This window comes from Dendroctonus ponderosae, unplaced genomic scaffold (assembly GCF_020466585.1).
Source record: "Dendroctonus ponderosae isolate FM_Combo_2020 unplaced genomic scaffold, Dpon_F_20191213v2 Dpon_F_20191213_1, whole genome shotgun sequence".
Taxonomy (NCBI): Eukaryota; Metazoa; Arthropoda; class Insecta; order Coleoptera; family Curculionidae; genus Dendroctonus; species Dendroctonus ponderosae.
This window is the reverse complement of record NW_026017110.1, coordinates 4,983,267-4,999,364: the sequence shown is the minus strand read 5'-3', so window position 1 is coordinate 4,999,364 and position 16,098 is coordinate 4,983,267. Positions and strand designations below refer to the sequence as shown.

At 37.8% G+C, this 16,098-nt stretch overlaps 1 protein-coding gene across 3 annotated transcripts in view; it reads left to right on the top strand.

Annotated features, from left to right (window-relative positions):
- LOC109534966 (activating transcription factor 3) overlaps nucleotides 1-14,653 on the top strand; it is a 19,144-nt gene extending 4,491 nt beyond the window's left edge. The window contains exons 1-6 of one of the 3 annotated variants that reach the window (XM_048661126.1): nucleotides 1,162-1,402; nucleotides 7,607-8,075; nucleotides 8,226-8,435; nucleotides 12,494-12,702; nucleotides 12,761-12,896; nucleotides 12,954-14,653. In XM_048661126.1, the coding sequence (XP_048517083.1) occupies nucleotides 7,845-8,075; nucleotides 8,226-8,435; nucleotides 12,494-12,702; nucleotides 12,761-12,896; nucleotides 12,954-13,157 (990 nt within the window). In that variant the 5' untranslated portion in view covers nucleotides 1,162-1,402; nucleotides 7,607-7,844 and the 3' untranslated portion in view covers nucleotides 13,158-14,653. Of the gene's footprint in view, nucleotides 1-1,161; nucleotides 1,403-4,165; nucleotides 4,186-7,606; nucleotides 8,076-8,225; nucleotides 8,436-12,493; nucleotides 12,703-12,760; nucleotides 12,897-12,953 lie in introns of those variants that run through there. The other 2 variants (XM_048661128.1, XM_048661127.1) reach the window with 2 other exon arrangements.
- The last annotated feature ends 1,445 nt before the right edge of the window (nucleotides 14,654-16,098 follow it).

Here is a 16,098-nt window from a genome sequence, read left to right as displayed (position 1 = left end):
AAACACCCTATTGCAGGAAATCTTGAAAGGTGCATAAAGGACATATCGCTGAAGAACTTGCAAACATCTGAACTTTTCTAGCTTGTTCAGTTCTTATCTGTTGATTAACCCGCCGTTAACGGGCGTGCTAAAAATCCCAACGATCCCAATTTATGAAAGTATTCAAACCGCAAACCAACCCGATTGTAACTCGGTTTAAATGAATAAATTACTAGTACCCTGCAGATTTTTTCGTACTTGAATAAATTGCTTCTAAGCGATTTGGGAGAGAATAGAGCAAACAATTTGGACATCGTTTTATAAAAACGTTTATTCAAATTTGCACTTTTTAAGAAAATATCCGTACTATTTGCGGTCTTAATAAAGATTGCTTCGCTCCAACTTTTTACAAAGAAATCCGTACCATTTTGGTTTTTCTGAGCGCAAAAACAATTTGATTGTAATATTGAGCGCTTCATGAAAGAACATATTGCAATTTGCGCTTCTTACGAAAAAAAGACTGTTCTATTTGCGATCTTCACAAAGATCGCATTGCTCCCGAGTCCCGAGCGAGCGGTTTTTCTGAGCTCGAGCAGACGGACTCACCGGTCAATTAGAATGCGCCTGAAAAGACACTACAACAGTTTTTAGAGACTTTTTTATTGAGTGGAAGTGGATTTCTTGCTTGTCAATTGCTTATATTTGGTTTGGCAAAAAACAGAGAGGAAAGTTGCATCACATTTCGGACAAAAATTCTTCAAAATCTACAAAGCAAACCACGCCAACAATTTTAATGAACAATTGACCGAGGTTTGCGCTCATTGTGAAAGTCGTCGCATCGCTCCGGCTGAAGAGTGAGCGCTGAGCTGAGATCCGGAGCGCAGCCGACACTTTTCCAAGTCCATGTGCACCTTTCTACGTGCCTTTTAACATGCTCAGAACCAATTTGACAATTTGAGTTGAATCAGTTCAACTTTCAAAGTTGGAAAGCGAACATTTCGTCGCCCACCGTGACCATCATCGAGGCATCAATTTATTGTGTTTTTTTTTCGGGAGCAAATTAACAAACATCAAGATCCCGGTTGCTGTTCGCCACCACTCCTCCGAAATCAATAAACAATTGCCGGCGTGCCGATGTACGCTAAGCTTCGTGCGGGCTTGGCAGTCACGATTTTCTAGCGAGTTCTCTATGGACCAATCAGAGCCGGCCTTATGTCATAAGGGACCAATCGCAGAAGTTTGCCATGACATAATCGCCGCAAATAGTCGGCATTGAGTTCGCGAGCACTATCTTCAAGTTTTCTCTGTTAGTCGGTCGCCGATGTTCAATTGTTTTGGACGCTGCGCGCGCGCTTGCGATGAGTATAGTTGTCCGGAACAATTGGCAGTTTGCGAGCGACGGGATTTTTTTTTACGATCAAAGGTGAGTTTTTCATTGGGACCAAAGGGGGGGTTGAACTGACAACCGTTACAAGAGTGTCCCCGACATATAGGTTAAGTATTATCGGGCAAAAAAAGCAATTTTTCAAAACGGATGCTCGCGGAATTGACGCGCTTCATGGACTGGACACTGGACGAAATCCAAATTCTCCCTAAAGCCTCTAAGGATAACTCAAATATACTTTTTATGCTTAAAGTTGCCTTATTGACAGTGGACTCGCTAAAATTCCCGTTTGCAGAACCTAATCTGACAGCTTTGACAGGTGAATGATTATTGAACACTTTAAAATTGAAATCGGTTCTTCTTCATGAGATTGAGCGCTAATGAATGGGCATATAGCAACAACATGGCGCGCGCAGACCAATCACAACGCTTCATTCGAACAAACAATCTGGCCAGAAGTTGAAAAAGTCATCTTAATGAATTGAAAAATATTTGACCGTGAATTCTTGTTATTTAACACCGGTAAGTTAAATTGCCGATTGTGGGCGGACGATAATACATTTTACGATTGTTTATTTACTGTGTATCACATTTTTTCGCTAATTAAACATGGCTGTTGTTGAAAATACCAACTGGCTGTCAATGTTAATGGAAGTTTTTTCTTGCCAACCGGTTTTTATTGCCACATTAAGGCCATTTTGCCAAAGTTCTCTCTCTGGTGGCTGGTCACTAACTGGCGCCGTTTTCGAATAAATTCACTTTGAATGTTTAGCAGCAGACGGCCATGAAAACAAATGCCCCATTTGTCTAATGTTTCAGTGCTGCCGATCCGGGTGGGTGTAAAAGTTGCTTTTTACGCCGACGATCTTTCCTAGAGTGCCATTATTGCTTTGCGCATTATATGTATGTATAAAGTTTTGATCACGCCCCGTAACACAACTAGATTTTTGCATTGAACCGACTGCGCCCTGCCACTATGCACAAGAGCGAGAGCAACAGAGCAGTTACCATGGAAACCGTCACTCTTTTCCCTGCTTGCCTGATATACCACGGCCGATCACAAACTTTTAGAGATACTTCTAAAGTACTCATCGAAACTGTGATCTGTTAGAATTCGTCCTTTCTCGTAGGTTGGTACGAAGTTAATCGGTGACCTATACGGAGCACGCATTTAATCAGATGGGTGACCTTTAGAATGGTGTAAAAACGCTAATAAAGTACAAATTAGCACACACCTGGACAAAATCGAAGCCATTTACTTTCAAGCGCGGTTTCATTCGTATGCATTGAAATGCACTCATTATTTGCATTTCAAACGCGCCCGTAAATGCTCTTTGATGTGCCGAAAAATCCAACGAGCCCAAGTCTGGATAGCGGGGCGTTCCACTCGTTGGTTAAATGCCAGTGAAACTAGGATGCGGCGCCCAATTAGATCGTGGTTTTCGGCCAATAAAATTGGCCAGAGCACGTAATTAATCATGTTCACATAATATATTAGGTGAAAGTCGCATATTAAAAAAGTAAACGTTATATGGATGTCCGTTTTCAACTTTAGGAGGTTAGGCCAGTTAGGCTCCATGTATGACGGGCGGCGACCGTTTCAAATGCGCCCAATTTTTATTGCCCATAACGTTATTTTTAATTTTATTGCCCAATTTAATGGGCATGTTGATCTAATTTTTGTTTAAATTGCTTGTTTGTTGTCGAGCTTTACTGCAAGCAGTCTTTCTATTCAAATTGTGGAAATCATTGGAAACTTTCAGTTTTCAACAAGCCAACCACTTTCTTCTTCAACTAAGCCAAATCTCTGGCAAAATATTCAATTTTCTCCTCTAAGTACTTGCGATGTTTATCAATATTGCTGAACGAACATCCAGATGAGGCTATGGTTAAAAATAGTTTCAAAATACAGTGAAAAGCTAAAACAATTTTGTTGGCAATCTATCGATAATCGATAATCTATCGATAACCGTTATCTGGGTGAAGTTCGAACTTTTCGCCCCAATAAATCGTAATTCTGTAATGTTGTGACGTTCTTATCAGAGATAACTCTTGCTGTAATCGATAATTACTGAGTAAATAACGGTAATAAGTATGCAGACCTACATTAGATCAGCGCTATTTTTAAACTCAGCACTTGCAGAACCCGCCCTAATGTTACTGAAATATGTTTTTCTTGGTTTATTTTAATCGCGGCCCCATACGACATGGTACTAATTTCCAGCTAAAATCGTCCGAAAGAGCCAAAAAACCCATCAAAATCATCAGGGCACAACTCGAAACCCAGTCAGAACGGATTTCTCAACAAATACCACCGAAAAAAAAACCATAAAAAAACGGAAACGCGCCACGTTTTCGTCAATTTAGTGTTCGTATCTTTGTTATTGCTAAAACAGAAACGTATATATGATTAAAATTCAAGGCTAAACAAGCTCGTCCGCTATTTGTATACGAAATTGGGCCGGTCCCACCAAAATGATGGTCAAAAACCATCTGAAAACCAGGGGCGGATCCATGGCAAATATTGCGAAATTGTTTTAGAGCAATAGACGAAACGTTGACAAGATTGCTCAATTTCAACTTATAAATTAATCGACAAACATTTTAAAATCAAAGCTTTTATGGTATAATTCTCAATGTCCCCTTTCTACTTCAAACTTCTCGATCCGTTAGATTTTGAACTACAAGTCATTTTCCAACCGATTGCCCTAAGTATTAATTGAATGAAAACTCACAGAAAATCGACAATTGTTCAGAAAGTTCCTGGGAAGCAGTTGAAACGACACATTCAACACATAGAAGAGAAAAGACCTTCTAGAGCGGTAAGTGATTCTGTAACCAAGTGCTCTCAGTAGGGATTACAAGGAGATTTGGTAAAAGCTCAAAAATGCTCAAAAAGTTTCTGTAAAGGGATTGCAAGCGAAACTTTCAACACATTTGKTGGAAGATGCAACATTTCGATGGCTGAAACTTCCGAACTTTTTGCTCGGTTCGTTTTGAGCGACACGTGATTTTCTGACCAATTGTCTTGGATAGGCATTGCAAGAAAACTCTCGCAAGTTCAAAAAATAGGTCAAAAATTTCTGGAAAGAGATTGAAAACCGAACTTTCAACACATGTGACGCAAAATACCACAGTTTGATGGCTAAAAGTCCGAGACTTTTTGCTCGGTTAGTTTTGGGGCGACACGTGATTTTCTAGCCAAGTGCCTTGAACAGAAATTGCAGGGATACTGGCACAAAGCCAAATATTGCTCAAAAAGTTTCTGTAAAGGGATTGGAAGCGAAACTTTCAAAAGGTTTGATGGAAAATGCCACATTTTGATGTGTAAACTGSGAAACCTTTTGCTATGTAAAAGCTCGTTCACACGTCACATTGTCATTGTCTGAACACCCGAATGTCTCAATGACATAGTGTCGTGAYGTTAGTRTCACATATCAAAATTGTCAGGTTGTCTCGGTRAAATTTTGACATTTCTTGAAGGTTATCAATCTTTGGTGCGATAGTTTCATTTGGTTTGGTTTTAAATCATGTTCCTTTTTCATTTGATTACATTTATGGAGTGTTACCAATCATACCCGTGTCTATGGGACAAATCAATTGCCGATTGTAATGATAGACAAAAACGTGACCAAGCAGAAGAAGCGCTTCTAAATACATATTTTTAAATTTCAAAACATGAAAACGTCAAGAGCTAAAATTAGATATATTCTATAAAATTGCCAAAATCCTATGGGTCTGGTAGTGCCATGACATCGAATGTCGAAAGCTGTTACGGAATTAGATGTCACGACACGATTTCACCGTCTGAACGAGCCTTAACTTTTGAGCGACGCGTGATTTTCTAGCCAAATGTCATGAATTGAAATTACATGAAAATAGATTGGAACCAACACTCCAACACATATAAAGCCAGATATAATATTGGGAGAGCTAAATCCTTCCGATAAGTACCTTTTTCTTTCTTTTTTTTGATAGGCCTGGGTAACTCAATGAATTTTTGGGAGTTGACACAAATGGCTTCTTGATGTGCCAACCCAACGCACCCGCGCAGTAACTCTAAAACTAAAAATGTTGATGACTTTTTTACTTGTTTTTAGATTTATTTTAAGGTCCGTTAGTAGTAATATTTTTAAAATTTCAGAATTTTTCTGTTTTAGCCAAATTACTCTTTCTTCTAAATGCTCAATTTTCTAAAGTTTCACTTAAAAATGCGGAAAATCTTAAGGTATTTTCCGCGAAAAATTATTTATTATTTATTATGAAGTAAATTTTGAATCGTCAGTCGCTTTGTGAAAAATTCTGAAATTCCTTTCCAGCTACCAATTTGGAACAAAAATCAAATAATTTTTCATCAAAAAACTAACAGAATAAGCAAAAGTTTATAACAGATTATTTGGAAATCTCATCACCACCATACCTCTGAAGACTGCAGAGTTTGTTAAAAAAAAGATGGTGTTTAGTTTTGAGTGATTTTTTTTGCTTCACGTTCTACTCAAAAATGCTCTATTTTGTAGTTTCACTTAAAAAGACTGACGATCTGGAGGTCTTTTACGCGAAAAATTACAAGAAAATTTATAGCCGTAAACATTTTACAAAAACTTTTCAACGTCGAATTCGGGACAAAAACGAAAATAAATTTCTCCCGTTTTTTCATCGAAAACCATTAAGGTTTTCTCCAAAATCGATCACAAAACTAAAAGTTTTAAATCGAAAATGCAAAAAATAATTATTTTCTGATGATTTTCTTCTTTTCTGACAACAATGGGGCCTTTTCAGCCAAAAACGACAAAATTAATTTTGCTGGAAAATTCGCCCCATTCATCAGTTTGCAGAAAACTCTAGAAAACCCGAACAGCTTCGAATTTGGCACAAAAACCAAATAATTTTATTCAATTTTTTACCGAAATCAATTAAGATTATCTTGAAAAAACGACCAGAGAACAAAAGTCTCAAAAAATTATTTGGAAAATTCGACGCTCTCAAAGTTCCTTTCAATTTTCAGTTCATTCCAGTTTTAACAAAGTTTCTCTTAAGCAATTCTTTCGACGCAAAAATCGCATTATTTTTTAGTTTTACTTAAAATACTAACAAACCTTCAGTTATTTTCTGTGAAAATTTATAAAACAAATTTTATAGGAACACTCGCCTCTTTAGCCGCTTTGCAAACATTTTTGGAAAACTTTTTGCAGCTTCGAATTATGAACAAAACCCTAATAATTATTTCTGGGTCTTTTTCCAGAAATATTTCCCCGAACTGAAAAAGCGAAAGTTTATAATCATTTATCAGAGTTTCTTCACTTTTAGGTCAATATTTCTAAACAGCACTGTCTCTAAACAGAAAAACCGCGTAACGTTTTACTGTAAAATGCTGGCAAACTGAATCTTTTATGCAAAAAAATTAAGTGATCTATTTTACAAAAAAACTCGTCGACTTTCTCTAGACTCAGTTCTGTTGCTGGGAAAATCTAGATTACTTTTTCTAGTTATTTCAACAAAGTAGTAAAATGTTACTCAGAAAACATGTTGATGACCGTTTTTTAGATGTGAAAATTCCAGTCTTGGGTCTCGTAAAGCTTTAATAAATGACTCATTAACCTCGTTAACTCAGAGATCGGCAACAACTCAATAGCGCAACTCAACACAGTGTTACCCAGGCCTAGTTTTTGAGTAGATAACAAGTGTTTGTCTTGAATAGAAATGGACCAAAATCTCTCGAGAATTTCAATCGGTGCCTTTTGACTCTTCGTTCACCGAGAAATAGTTGGGACTAAGGCACTTTACTCTGTCTATGCGGTTATTGCTTTGAGCTATTTCTTGTTTTGTTTTCTAGATATGTAAACCCTCAAATCACAGTGTACATGGAAGAGACGTTTTTCTATTTCCATTTCCCCTCTGTTGTCATTGGTTTCTTGATCCGTCTACGGAAGCTTTAGTGCACATCCAGAATACGCAGAAAAAGAAAACCAAAAGTTTCAGGGTTGCTGATGTGCGTCTTCCGCTCCGCTCTGTAACATTACTTCAACCGCAACTAACAAGTTGAACAATTAAAACTAATTATTTTTGTCATAAACTTTACGATTCCACAGCGACCTTGCATAAAACACAGCCAATTATGAATTTCATTGCTAATTAGTCATATTCATTACTGAGACACTGCTCGTAGAAATAGTACCTAATTAAATGAACCTTTTTTAGGCTTGCACTGCTCAAAAACTTCATTCTGTTCTATGATTGTTTCAGCTCCAGCCAATCAGCAGCCACCTCCACGGACCAGAGTGATTCCAGTGACCACCAAAAGAGCTAGTTTACTAATAGTGACTCACTAGTGAGACTGCCCTTGAGCTGAAGGGCGCAGATATAAATAGATAGACTTATTGGAAGCAGAAGAAGGCAGGCGAACCTTCTTCGTCCATCCAAGTAAAACAAGCACTGTGATCAAAGTAGTTTGTAAAGCGTAGCCAGTGATACTAATTTTACGATGCACAACCTCAATGTGACGTTAGCTGAGGCGGCAGCCAATGCCGCCAATAGCCTCCTAGTGGAGAGTGGCGGCACCACTCCACGCACCCCCGAAATACTCAACTCACTCATCGCCATGACGAATCCTCTGGATGGATATCACTTTGGAGACGACGCTCCCAAAATCGTATCCGCGGTCCCGCCCACTTCTAGCACGAGCAGCGACTCCAACAGCTCGAGTAGCAGCCAGGTAATGCTACAATCTTCACTAGTTAGAGGCACTTGACAGTAACATCTGTCATCCGTCAATAACTGCAAAAGTCGAAACTTCGCTTTCTTAAGCTTCGGTTGTCATCGCCTCACTGAGGAAATGGTGGTTTTGAGTTGCCTCCTCTTGCAGGTGGAGTCGCCAGTGGGCAACAATCCGCCCTCTGTGCAACATACGTGTTCGCAACTGATCAAGGCCGGCTTGAAGCTGACAATCGAGCAGAAGCGGAAGCACACGAAGAGCGACGAGGACTTCTTGGACCTGGACACGGTCAAGCGGGCGAGAATGCGGAGCGACTGCAGCGAGAGCGAGGAGGACAAGATCAAGCAGGAGCCGAACGGGGTGAGTTTTCTTCGTAACTTGGTTAGGTTTGAACGGATTTGATTGGTGTAAACACCTCTTTCTAGCTGGTTGCACGGCGTTTCATTCAAAGTGCCTACGATTTGACAGCGTAGCTGAGTTTCCATTCAGGCCGTCTATTTGGCAACGATTGGCCAAAACATATCGGATTTCTTGCATATGTGGTTTCCGCTGGCCCGTCGCCAACCCAGCACAATAAAATGTGAATAAATTAAGATTCGGAAACCTGTTTTACATAATATAAATTGTTTGCTGATGCGAACTGAATATTTCGAGTGGATACGAGGGAGTGCTAATATACAGGGTTATTCGCGCTTAAGTGATTGCGTTCGACAATTCCGTTTCAATTGTGCCTAGTATACGAGTTGGACAATTATACTGGGTGCTTCGAAAGTGGCATCATGCCTATGAAGGGATTAGAAGGAGGGTATGAGCAAGAATATTGACTTTTGCATGTAACTTAGACATTGGCTAAATACTCAAACGTTTATTAGGCAACAGTGCCAGTTGAGCGCCCGTACATGTCAAAATGTCTTAGTTTTTTTTGACAGGACGCTCTTCATGCAAAACCCCGTACATATGTCCAACATAAATGGTGTTTTGTAACAGAAAATATGTCGGTTTTGTCGTAACCCTCGTACCCGTTTCGATGTAAACAAAATTAAACTCGGACACCGAATTAGTGGGACGTCGATTTGTTTCCGAAATATTTGTTTTCGAGATTTTACATTTTACGACTTGGAACATCTGGCACTGTTTTCGAAGGTTTCTTCATATGTCCGCTTTGTTCGAAATAGGCGACATGACCCGTGAACGTCGCGATATCGACCATCGGCGGCAATCTGTTAAAGAACTTTACAAAAACACTCTTTTTTTTCGATGACTAGTACAGGGATCTTCGGAACTAGAGCAGTTACGAAGAGGGTCAAATGGATAAAGAATTGTAGTTTTGAATAATCTGCTCGAAACCAATTTTATTTTTCTAAAATTTGACAGCTGTCAAGAGAGATTTGGGAAAAACTTATTTATGGTAAATTTTTGAATGACTCCTAGTTCCGTTCATATTAATTTGACAGGAAAACATAAAATAGAAAACTTGTAGAAAATTGAATTCCAAACAAAATGGCATAAGACATTTCTCAAAAATAACTGTCATTTTTGACATATGACACAAATTTGAGTTCTTTTAAATAGCAACCATACTTGATTTTCTGTGATATATATCTAGGTTTTTTTCGAAAATAAAGTGTTTGCGAACAATTTATATTTCTTCAATTTAGTTAATCGAAGTTAGCCATGGAAAATAGAATAACATACAGCATTGTTTCCATGGTAACAAATAATAACAGTATGTTTCAGTATTTATTTTGACAACTACGTTAAGCTTGGCGATAAATTTATGTTAATTAAGTCGGCTGCTCATTTAAAGTGTTTATTATAAAAATCAAATCATACCAATAATTATTAAAATTTAACTCTAGAAACCATCAGAAAAAAAGTCCGCCATTATGATCAATGCAAACATTGCAACGCTGTAAAACTGAATAAGTTGCTTTTCTTTCGGACCGACCCTAAATATTTTCAAATGCTCTAACAACAGCTTCTTTAAGTGCATTTAAATTGGAATATTTGTTTTTGGAAACTGTGTTTTTTACGGCGCTCCCAAAAAGAAATCCAAAGGTGAAAGATCCGGTGATCGAGGTGGCCATAAAATAGGGCCGTTTCGCCCAATCCAAGCCCCAGAAAAATGTGTAAATCGAGTTTCATCGGTCCACAATATTTTATAAGAGAATTGGATGTCTTGTTGGCATTTGTTTCGGAACCATGTACAAAAATTCCACTCGCAGCTTATGGATGTAAAGTTTGGGGTACTGTTAATTTATATGGATGGAATTTGTGTTTTTTTTAACTCTCATCAGGGTGCTTTGGGAAGTCCCGGATTCTGCTGCGATCTCTCTGGTTGAAATCTGTGGATTCTGGCTCACAATTCATTTATTACTTTATCGTCATTTCTTGGCTGCGTAAAAGTTCCATAAGTGCCCAAATTGTCATATAACGCTCGAATGTTTTCAAGGACAGTTGACGACGGTCAAAATACCTCTCAAAATAGTAATCAGAGGCTCGTCTAGCATTTTTATCACATCTAATGTATGTTTCAATTATGTTCGCGCTTTTCTTGATTGGAATAATTCATTTTTACTATTTAGTAAAACTAAGTGGAATTTAAACTTGAATGTCAAAAATGTCAAAAATTGAAAGATGTTGTTATTATTTGTCTCTATGAAAACATTGCTATGTCTTATACTATTTTCCATGGCTAACTTCGATCAACTAAATTTAAAAAGTAAAAATTGTTTGCAGACACTTTATTTTATGTTTAGAAAAAATCCTAACGGTGTGATATTTGACAGAAATCGTAATAAAATGCTCTATTCGGTAAAGTAATAATCAAGTATGATCCCAGACAGCACAAGACGTCTTCTTTATGCCGTTATTATGTCTGAACGTCGTATGTCTCTTGAAGACGTCTTTAAGACATCTTAAAGATGTCTACTACAAGACGTCTTGTAAATGCCTGGCAACGGACGTCTTCAAGACATCTTAAAGATGTCTGCTGCAATAGTGCGTTTTTATGTCATAATTCGGATACTGATTCCATAGCGGACGACAATGAATTTGAAGGTTATCCTACTTATGATAGTTTTACCAGTAGTAGTAGTAATGGTAGTAGTAACTCATTTCAAACAAAGTTGGCAGAATGGGCAATGAAGCACAACATAGCCCATACTGCTTTAAATGACTTATTAAAACTATTAAAACCTATTTGTTAAGAGTTGTCTTTGGATGCAAGAACCTTCCTTCAAACAGGCAAGTCTGTTGAACTAAAATCAGTGATGCCTGGACACTATTATCATGTTGGGCTAAATAAGTGCCTCAACAGTATTTTTAACAGTTTAGGCCAAAAATCAATTAACACCTTGAATAATTCAGTAGGTCTTATAAATATTGACGGATTGCCATTTGCTAAAAGTTCATCTAGTCAGGTCAACTGAAGTTATCAATAAAGGTTTCTTGTATCAAAATCAACATTTTGCAGTATATATCAAAGCAATTATTTGTGACGCTTCTGCAAAATCATATGTAAAATATATTAAAGGTCATCCTGACTATTCTTCCTGTTCAAAATGTAATGTTGAAGGAAATTACTCTGACAGGGTGGATTTTCCTGACATTCATATCCTACGTATAAGGACAGATTGTGACTTCCGACAAAAAACTGATGACAGCCACTTACTTACTAAAACTACCCAAACTTGACATGATCAAATCTTTTCCGTTAGACCATATGCACTTGGTTTGCTTGGATGTTACTAAAAAACTCTTGTTATTGTGGTGTTGTGGTAAACCTTCAACGAAATTATCTGCTAACGATCTATACAGACGTCTCACATATTTGAATTAGACATCTTAAAGACGTCTTTAAGATATCGTTGTGCTGTTTGGGGTTCCATTTAAAAAAACTCAAATTTGTGTCATATGTCAAAAATGACAGTTATTTCGGAGAAATGTCTAGTGCTATTTTGTTTAGAATTCAATTTCCTACAAGTTTTCTATTTAATGTTTTCCTGTCAAATTAATGTGAACGGAACTAGGCGTAATTTAAAAATTTATCGGAAGTAAGTTTTTCCCAAATACCTCTTGACAGCTGTAAAATTTTAGAAAAATAAATTGGTTTCGAGAAGAGCATTCAAAACTACAATTCTTTGTCCATTTAACCTTTTCGTAACTGCTATAGTTTCGAAGATCCCTGTACTGGTCATCGAAAAAACTCACCCTGTATATCGAGTATATCGAATAGATTTGGATTAGCAGCGCATTCATCTTAAGGAAAATGCGTCCCCTCTGAACCCACTTGAAAAAGCTTGATAAAAAAGCAAGTCCCCAATCAAAGAATTGACCCTTTTGGATTTTTTTCTCTAGCATCGCATACCACCAACTCGTCGTACTTCTAATAAAAACATTTATTTGTCGATTTGCAGCTGACACCCGAAGACGAGGAGCGTAGACGGCGCCGACGCGAACGAAACAAAATCGCAGCGACCAAATGCCGGTTGAAGAAGCGCGAGCGTACCGCCAACTTGATCCACGAAGCGGAAACGCTCGAAACGCAAAACGTCGACTTGAAGAATCAGCTGCAGGAGCTGAAGATTCAGGAGCGGAAGCTGATGGATGTGCTGAACGTGCACAGGTAGGGTACCGTCATGAGGGCAATTTTCACGGTTAGCTGATGCTGAGCGTTTTGACAGGCCAATCTGTCAACACAGTATCGGCCCGGCCACGAAGGAGAGTCTGTATAAATTGCCCCCGGTGACGTCAGTGATTGACCCCTACACCCGAACGCCCACCACCTCGTCGTCCATGTACAGGAATCAAAACCAAGAGGTACTTATTGATTCTTCGCTACTCTTCAACTGGCTAACTGAGGTTTTGTCTTTTCAGATTTACTCCAGGTCTTCTTACCACTTTTCCTCCTCTGCCTCAAAGGCGCCGTGTATAGTGGTGGAAGAGGTGGACGAATATGACGACACGCAGCAGTTTATAAACCTGAGGGACGTCATCAATCCCTCCCCCTACTACAATCCCCCCACATCCTGCCATAGTTATTCGTCCAATCAGAATTACGGCAACGGTTGTATGGCCTAGCTGTTGGTCTTCCTTTTTCTTCGCGCCCACAAAGAGCGACACGAAAGAGGAAGATTTAGAGTTACGCAAATTGTCCATCAGGTTCCTCTTTAATTTATGTAAAATTCGATATTGCTTCGAATCAAAAGACATGTTTTTCTAGTTCAAAGGGGAGTCAGTGACGCGACTTGGCAGCGGATGGTTGTGTTTTAAGTCAACGGGATTTCACTCTCTAGTTTTCCTTATAATAATTATTCAGTTTTGCCTACAACCGTTTTCCTCGATTACGGTCGAAAATCCAGTCATCAGTCAATAAATCTGGTCAAAATTACCGACTGCTGCAATCTCCTCAGTCATGGACAGGGGGCGCTTACAATTCTTGACAAACCATGCTTCCTTAACTTAGATTAAGAACTATTCTAGTACTTCGTAGGTGTTCATGCTATCACTATGTATTTTAATATATTTCTAGGTTTTCTACGAAGGATGTTTTAACAAAACAAGCACCAAGTTTTCGTCTTTAACTTTGTTACCGTATTTTTAAAGATCTGAGTTTATTAACGCGTTACGATTTTACATCACGGACTACGACTGCAAGTCTTGTAATTGGTAAACTTTTGAAATACGCATGCGAGCAGTCCGTGCCAGATATATATTGTTTGTATTGTTGACTAATATAGTTGTTCGCCAATTAAGCATTCCAGTAAAAAACTAGAAGGCAAATCGGTTTTTTACATTTTCTATATTTTTGTACTGCGCGCTATTTACAGCCGATTTGTACATTTCGACGTTATACTATTTATTATTATTATTATTATTATTGTTAGTGTACAATTATTTTTCTACTTATCTTTATCTGCTTAAGTTTAGGCGATTTTGTACTTCGCGGTCTTTGATTGGGACTGTTTGTTTTTCGGTTGGTTCCACTAGCTTGGGCCAATTATTTCAGTATAATTTGCGCTTTAAGCTCTATAGGCTTCCATTTAGTTGTACGGGGCGTAGTACAAAAGTGGCTGTAACGGCGCCGGTTTTTTCGTTTCCAGGGCCCACTTAGTTCAAAACCAGTACGAGGATTTTTTACTAAAACAGCCACTTTTCTATTACGCGCTTTAAAACAGTTTAATTTTTTGCGCAAAAAAATTAACTTAGTTTTTGGAAACTTGCACAAGGCCAGAACTATTAAAGTTGTCGATTTTGTGATAAAAAAACCATTATACTTTATTAAAAATTGTTTCACAGTGCCATCACTTTTTTGTATAGTTTTATCGACTTTCTATGCAATTATGCTGCTTTGTTTCTATTCTTTTACTCATTTGATTTTTACTTTTATGAAAAAGTGCGACTTTTTGCTAACGCCAGTTACCTGTAGCACAATAATTACGGGTTCTAATTCAAAGTGGTCACCTAGTGCCTTGACAGATTAACAGAGTTTACACAATGATTCTATTTTGAAAAGATCGTATGTATTTTGAAAAAGTATATCTATTTTATATTGAAATAAAATGCAATTTCATTTAGTTTGTCGTTTTATTTCGGCGAAACGAATGCTGATCATTAACTGGAACGTTTGTTAAGTTGCTAAGCAAGTAGTCGAAGGTTTCCTTAAGGATAATTGAGAAAAAGTTATTTTAAGGAACAGTTTAGACGCGGTGCTTGCTAATCATAACATTAGAAAATCGCACTTTTCTTAAATAAAACTGCACGAAAGTTTTGTTAAATTGCCTCTAAAATTTATAGCAATAATTTTTTGTTTTCTCCTTATAAAACTTCACTGGGCATCACACTTATTTTTAGCAAGGGCGCAGGAAGCTCCCAGCAAACTACAGAAGAACTAACTTCCTAAATGCCGAATGTAATTAATTGCCTCATTTAGCTTGTTGAAGAAGCCGTTCTAGTAATTGGATAAATAATTACAAATTCGGCCGGCGTACTTGTGTTTTGAAGACTTGGCAACGCGTTCAGTCGCATTCTATTGTACTTGGGTATGCGGTAAATTCGAGGCCGGACCCTTGTGCTGGGTTTATGTCGACAAACGATAATTTTTCTAATTTCAGACAACAGAAGAGAGAAGAAATATATTTTCTACTACATAACCCGCCCCTGACTTGAAAGCTGGATCCGGCAATGCTCAATGTATGATATTCAAATTTCGCTTTCTGGGACAAAACTACTCGAATTTCATTCTCATCTTCTTCTTCTCTCTCACTCATGTTTTTATGACTGAAGCGAGTTTTCAATTTTTTACCCCATTTTAAGACGATTTCTTCCTTATTTTAAATTCAAACACTATATGTGCATATTCGCGCGCTTCTTAGGTCGGAAACTGTCCATTGAGATCAAAAATCACGCATGCGAAATTTTTATTTTTGACCGAAAATTTCATAGGGGTGGAGGTCGATTTTTTTGAAAAAATTTCAATTATCTCAAAATGCCTCGAATTCTACATCATTGTCATCGGAAAGAGACAAGGAATGCAAAGACCCCATTAAAAGACACCGCGGCCTTTCCAGTTCCCAAGTAATCAACATTTTCTGCCTACTTTGAACGGTTTTTGAGCGGTCACAATCTGTAAGGGACGATTTCGTCCTTATCATAATCCCTAAAATTTTACATTCGCACATTGGGGAGATTGTTTTTCCTTTTTTGTTGAAAAAATCTCAATTGTCTCAAAACGCGTCTAGTTCTACATCCTTTTTATCTCAAGAAAGTCAAGAATTCAAATAGCTCATTAAAAATCACGCTAGAAGCCAGGTCAGTTCCAAAATAATCGAATTTTTGCCAAATTTTAAGACGATTTTAAATTCAAACACTATATTACCAGCTTTTTAGGTCGGAAACTGTCCATTGAGGTAAAAAAAGACGCTTGTAAAATTTTGATTTTTGACCGAAAATTTCATGAGGGTGGAGGTTTTTTTTGAAAAAATATCAATTATCTCAAAATACCTCGAATTCTACATCATTT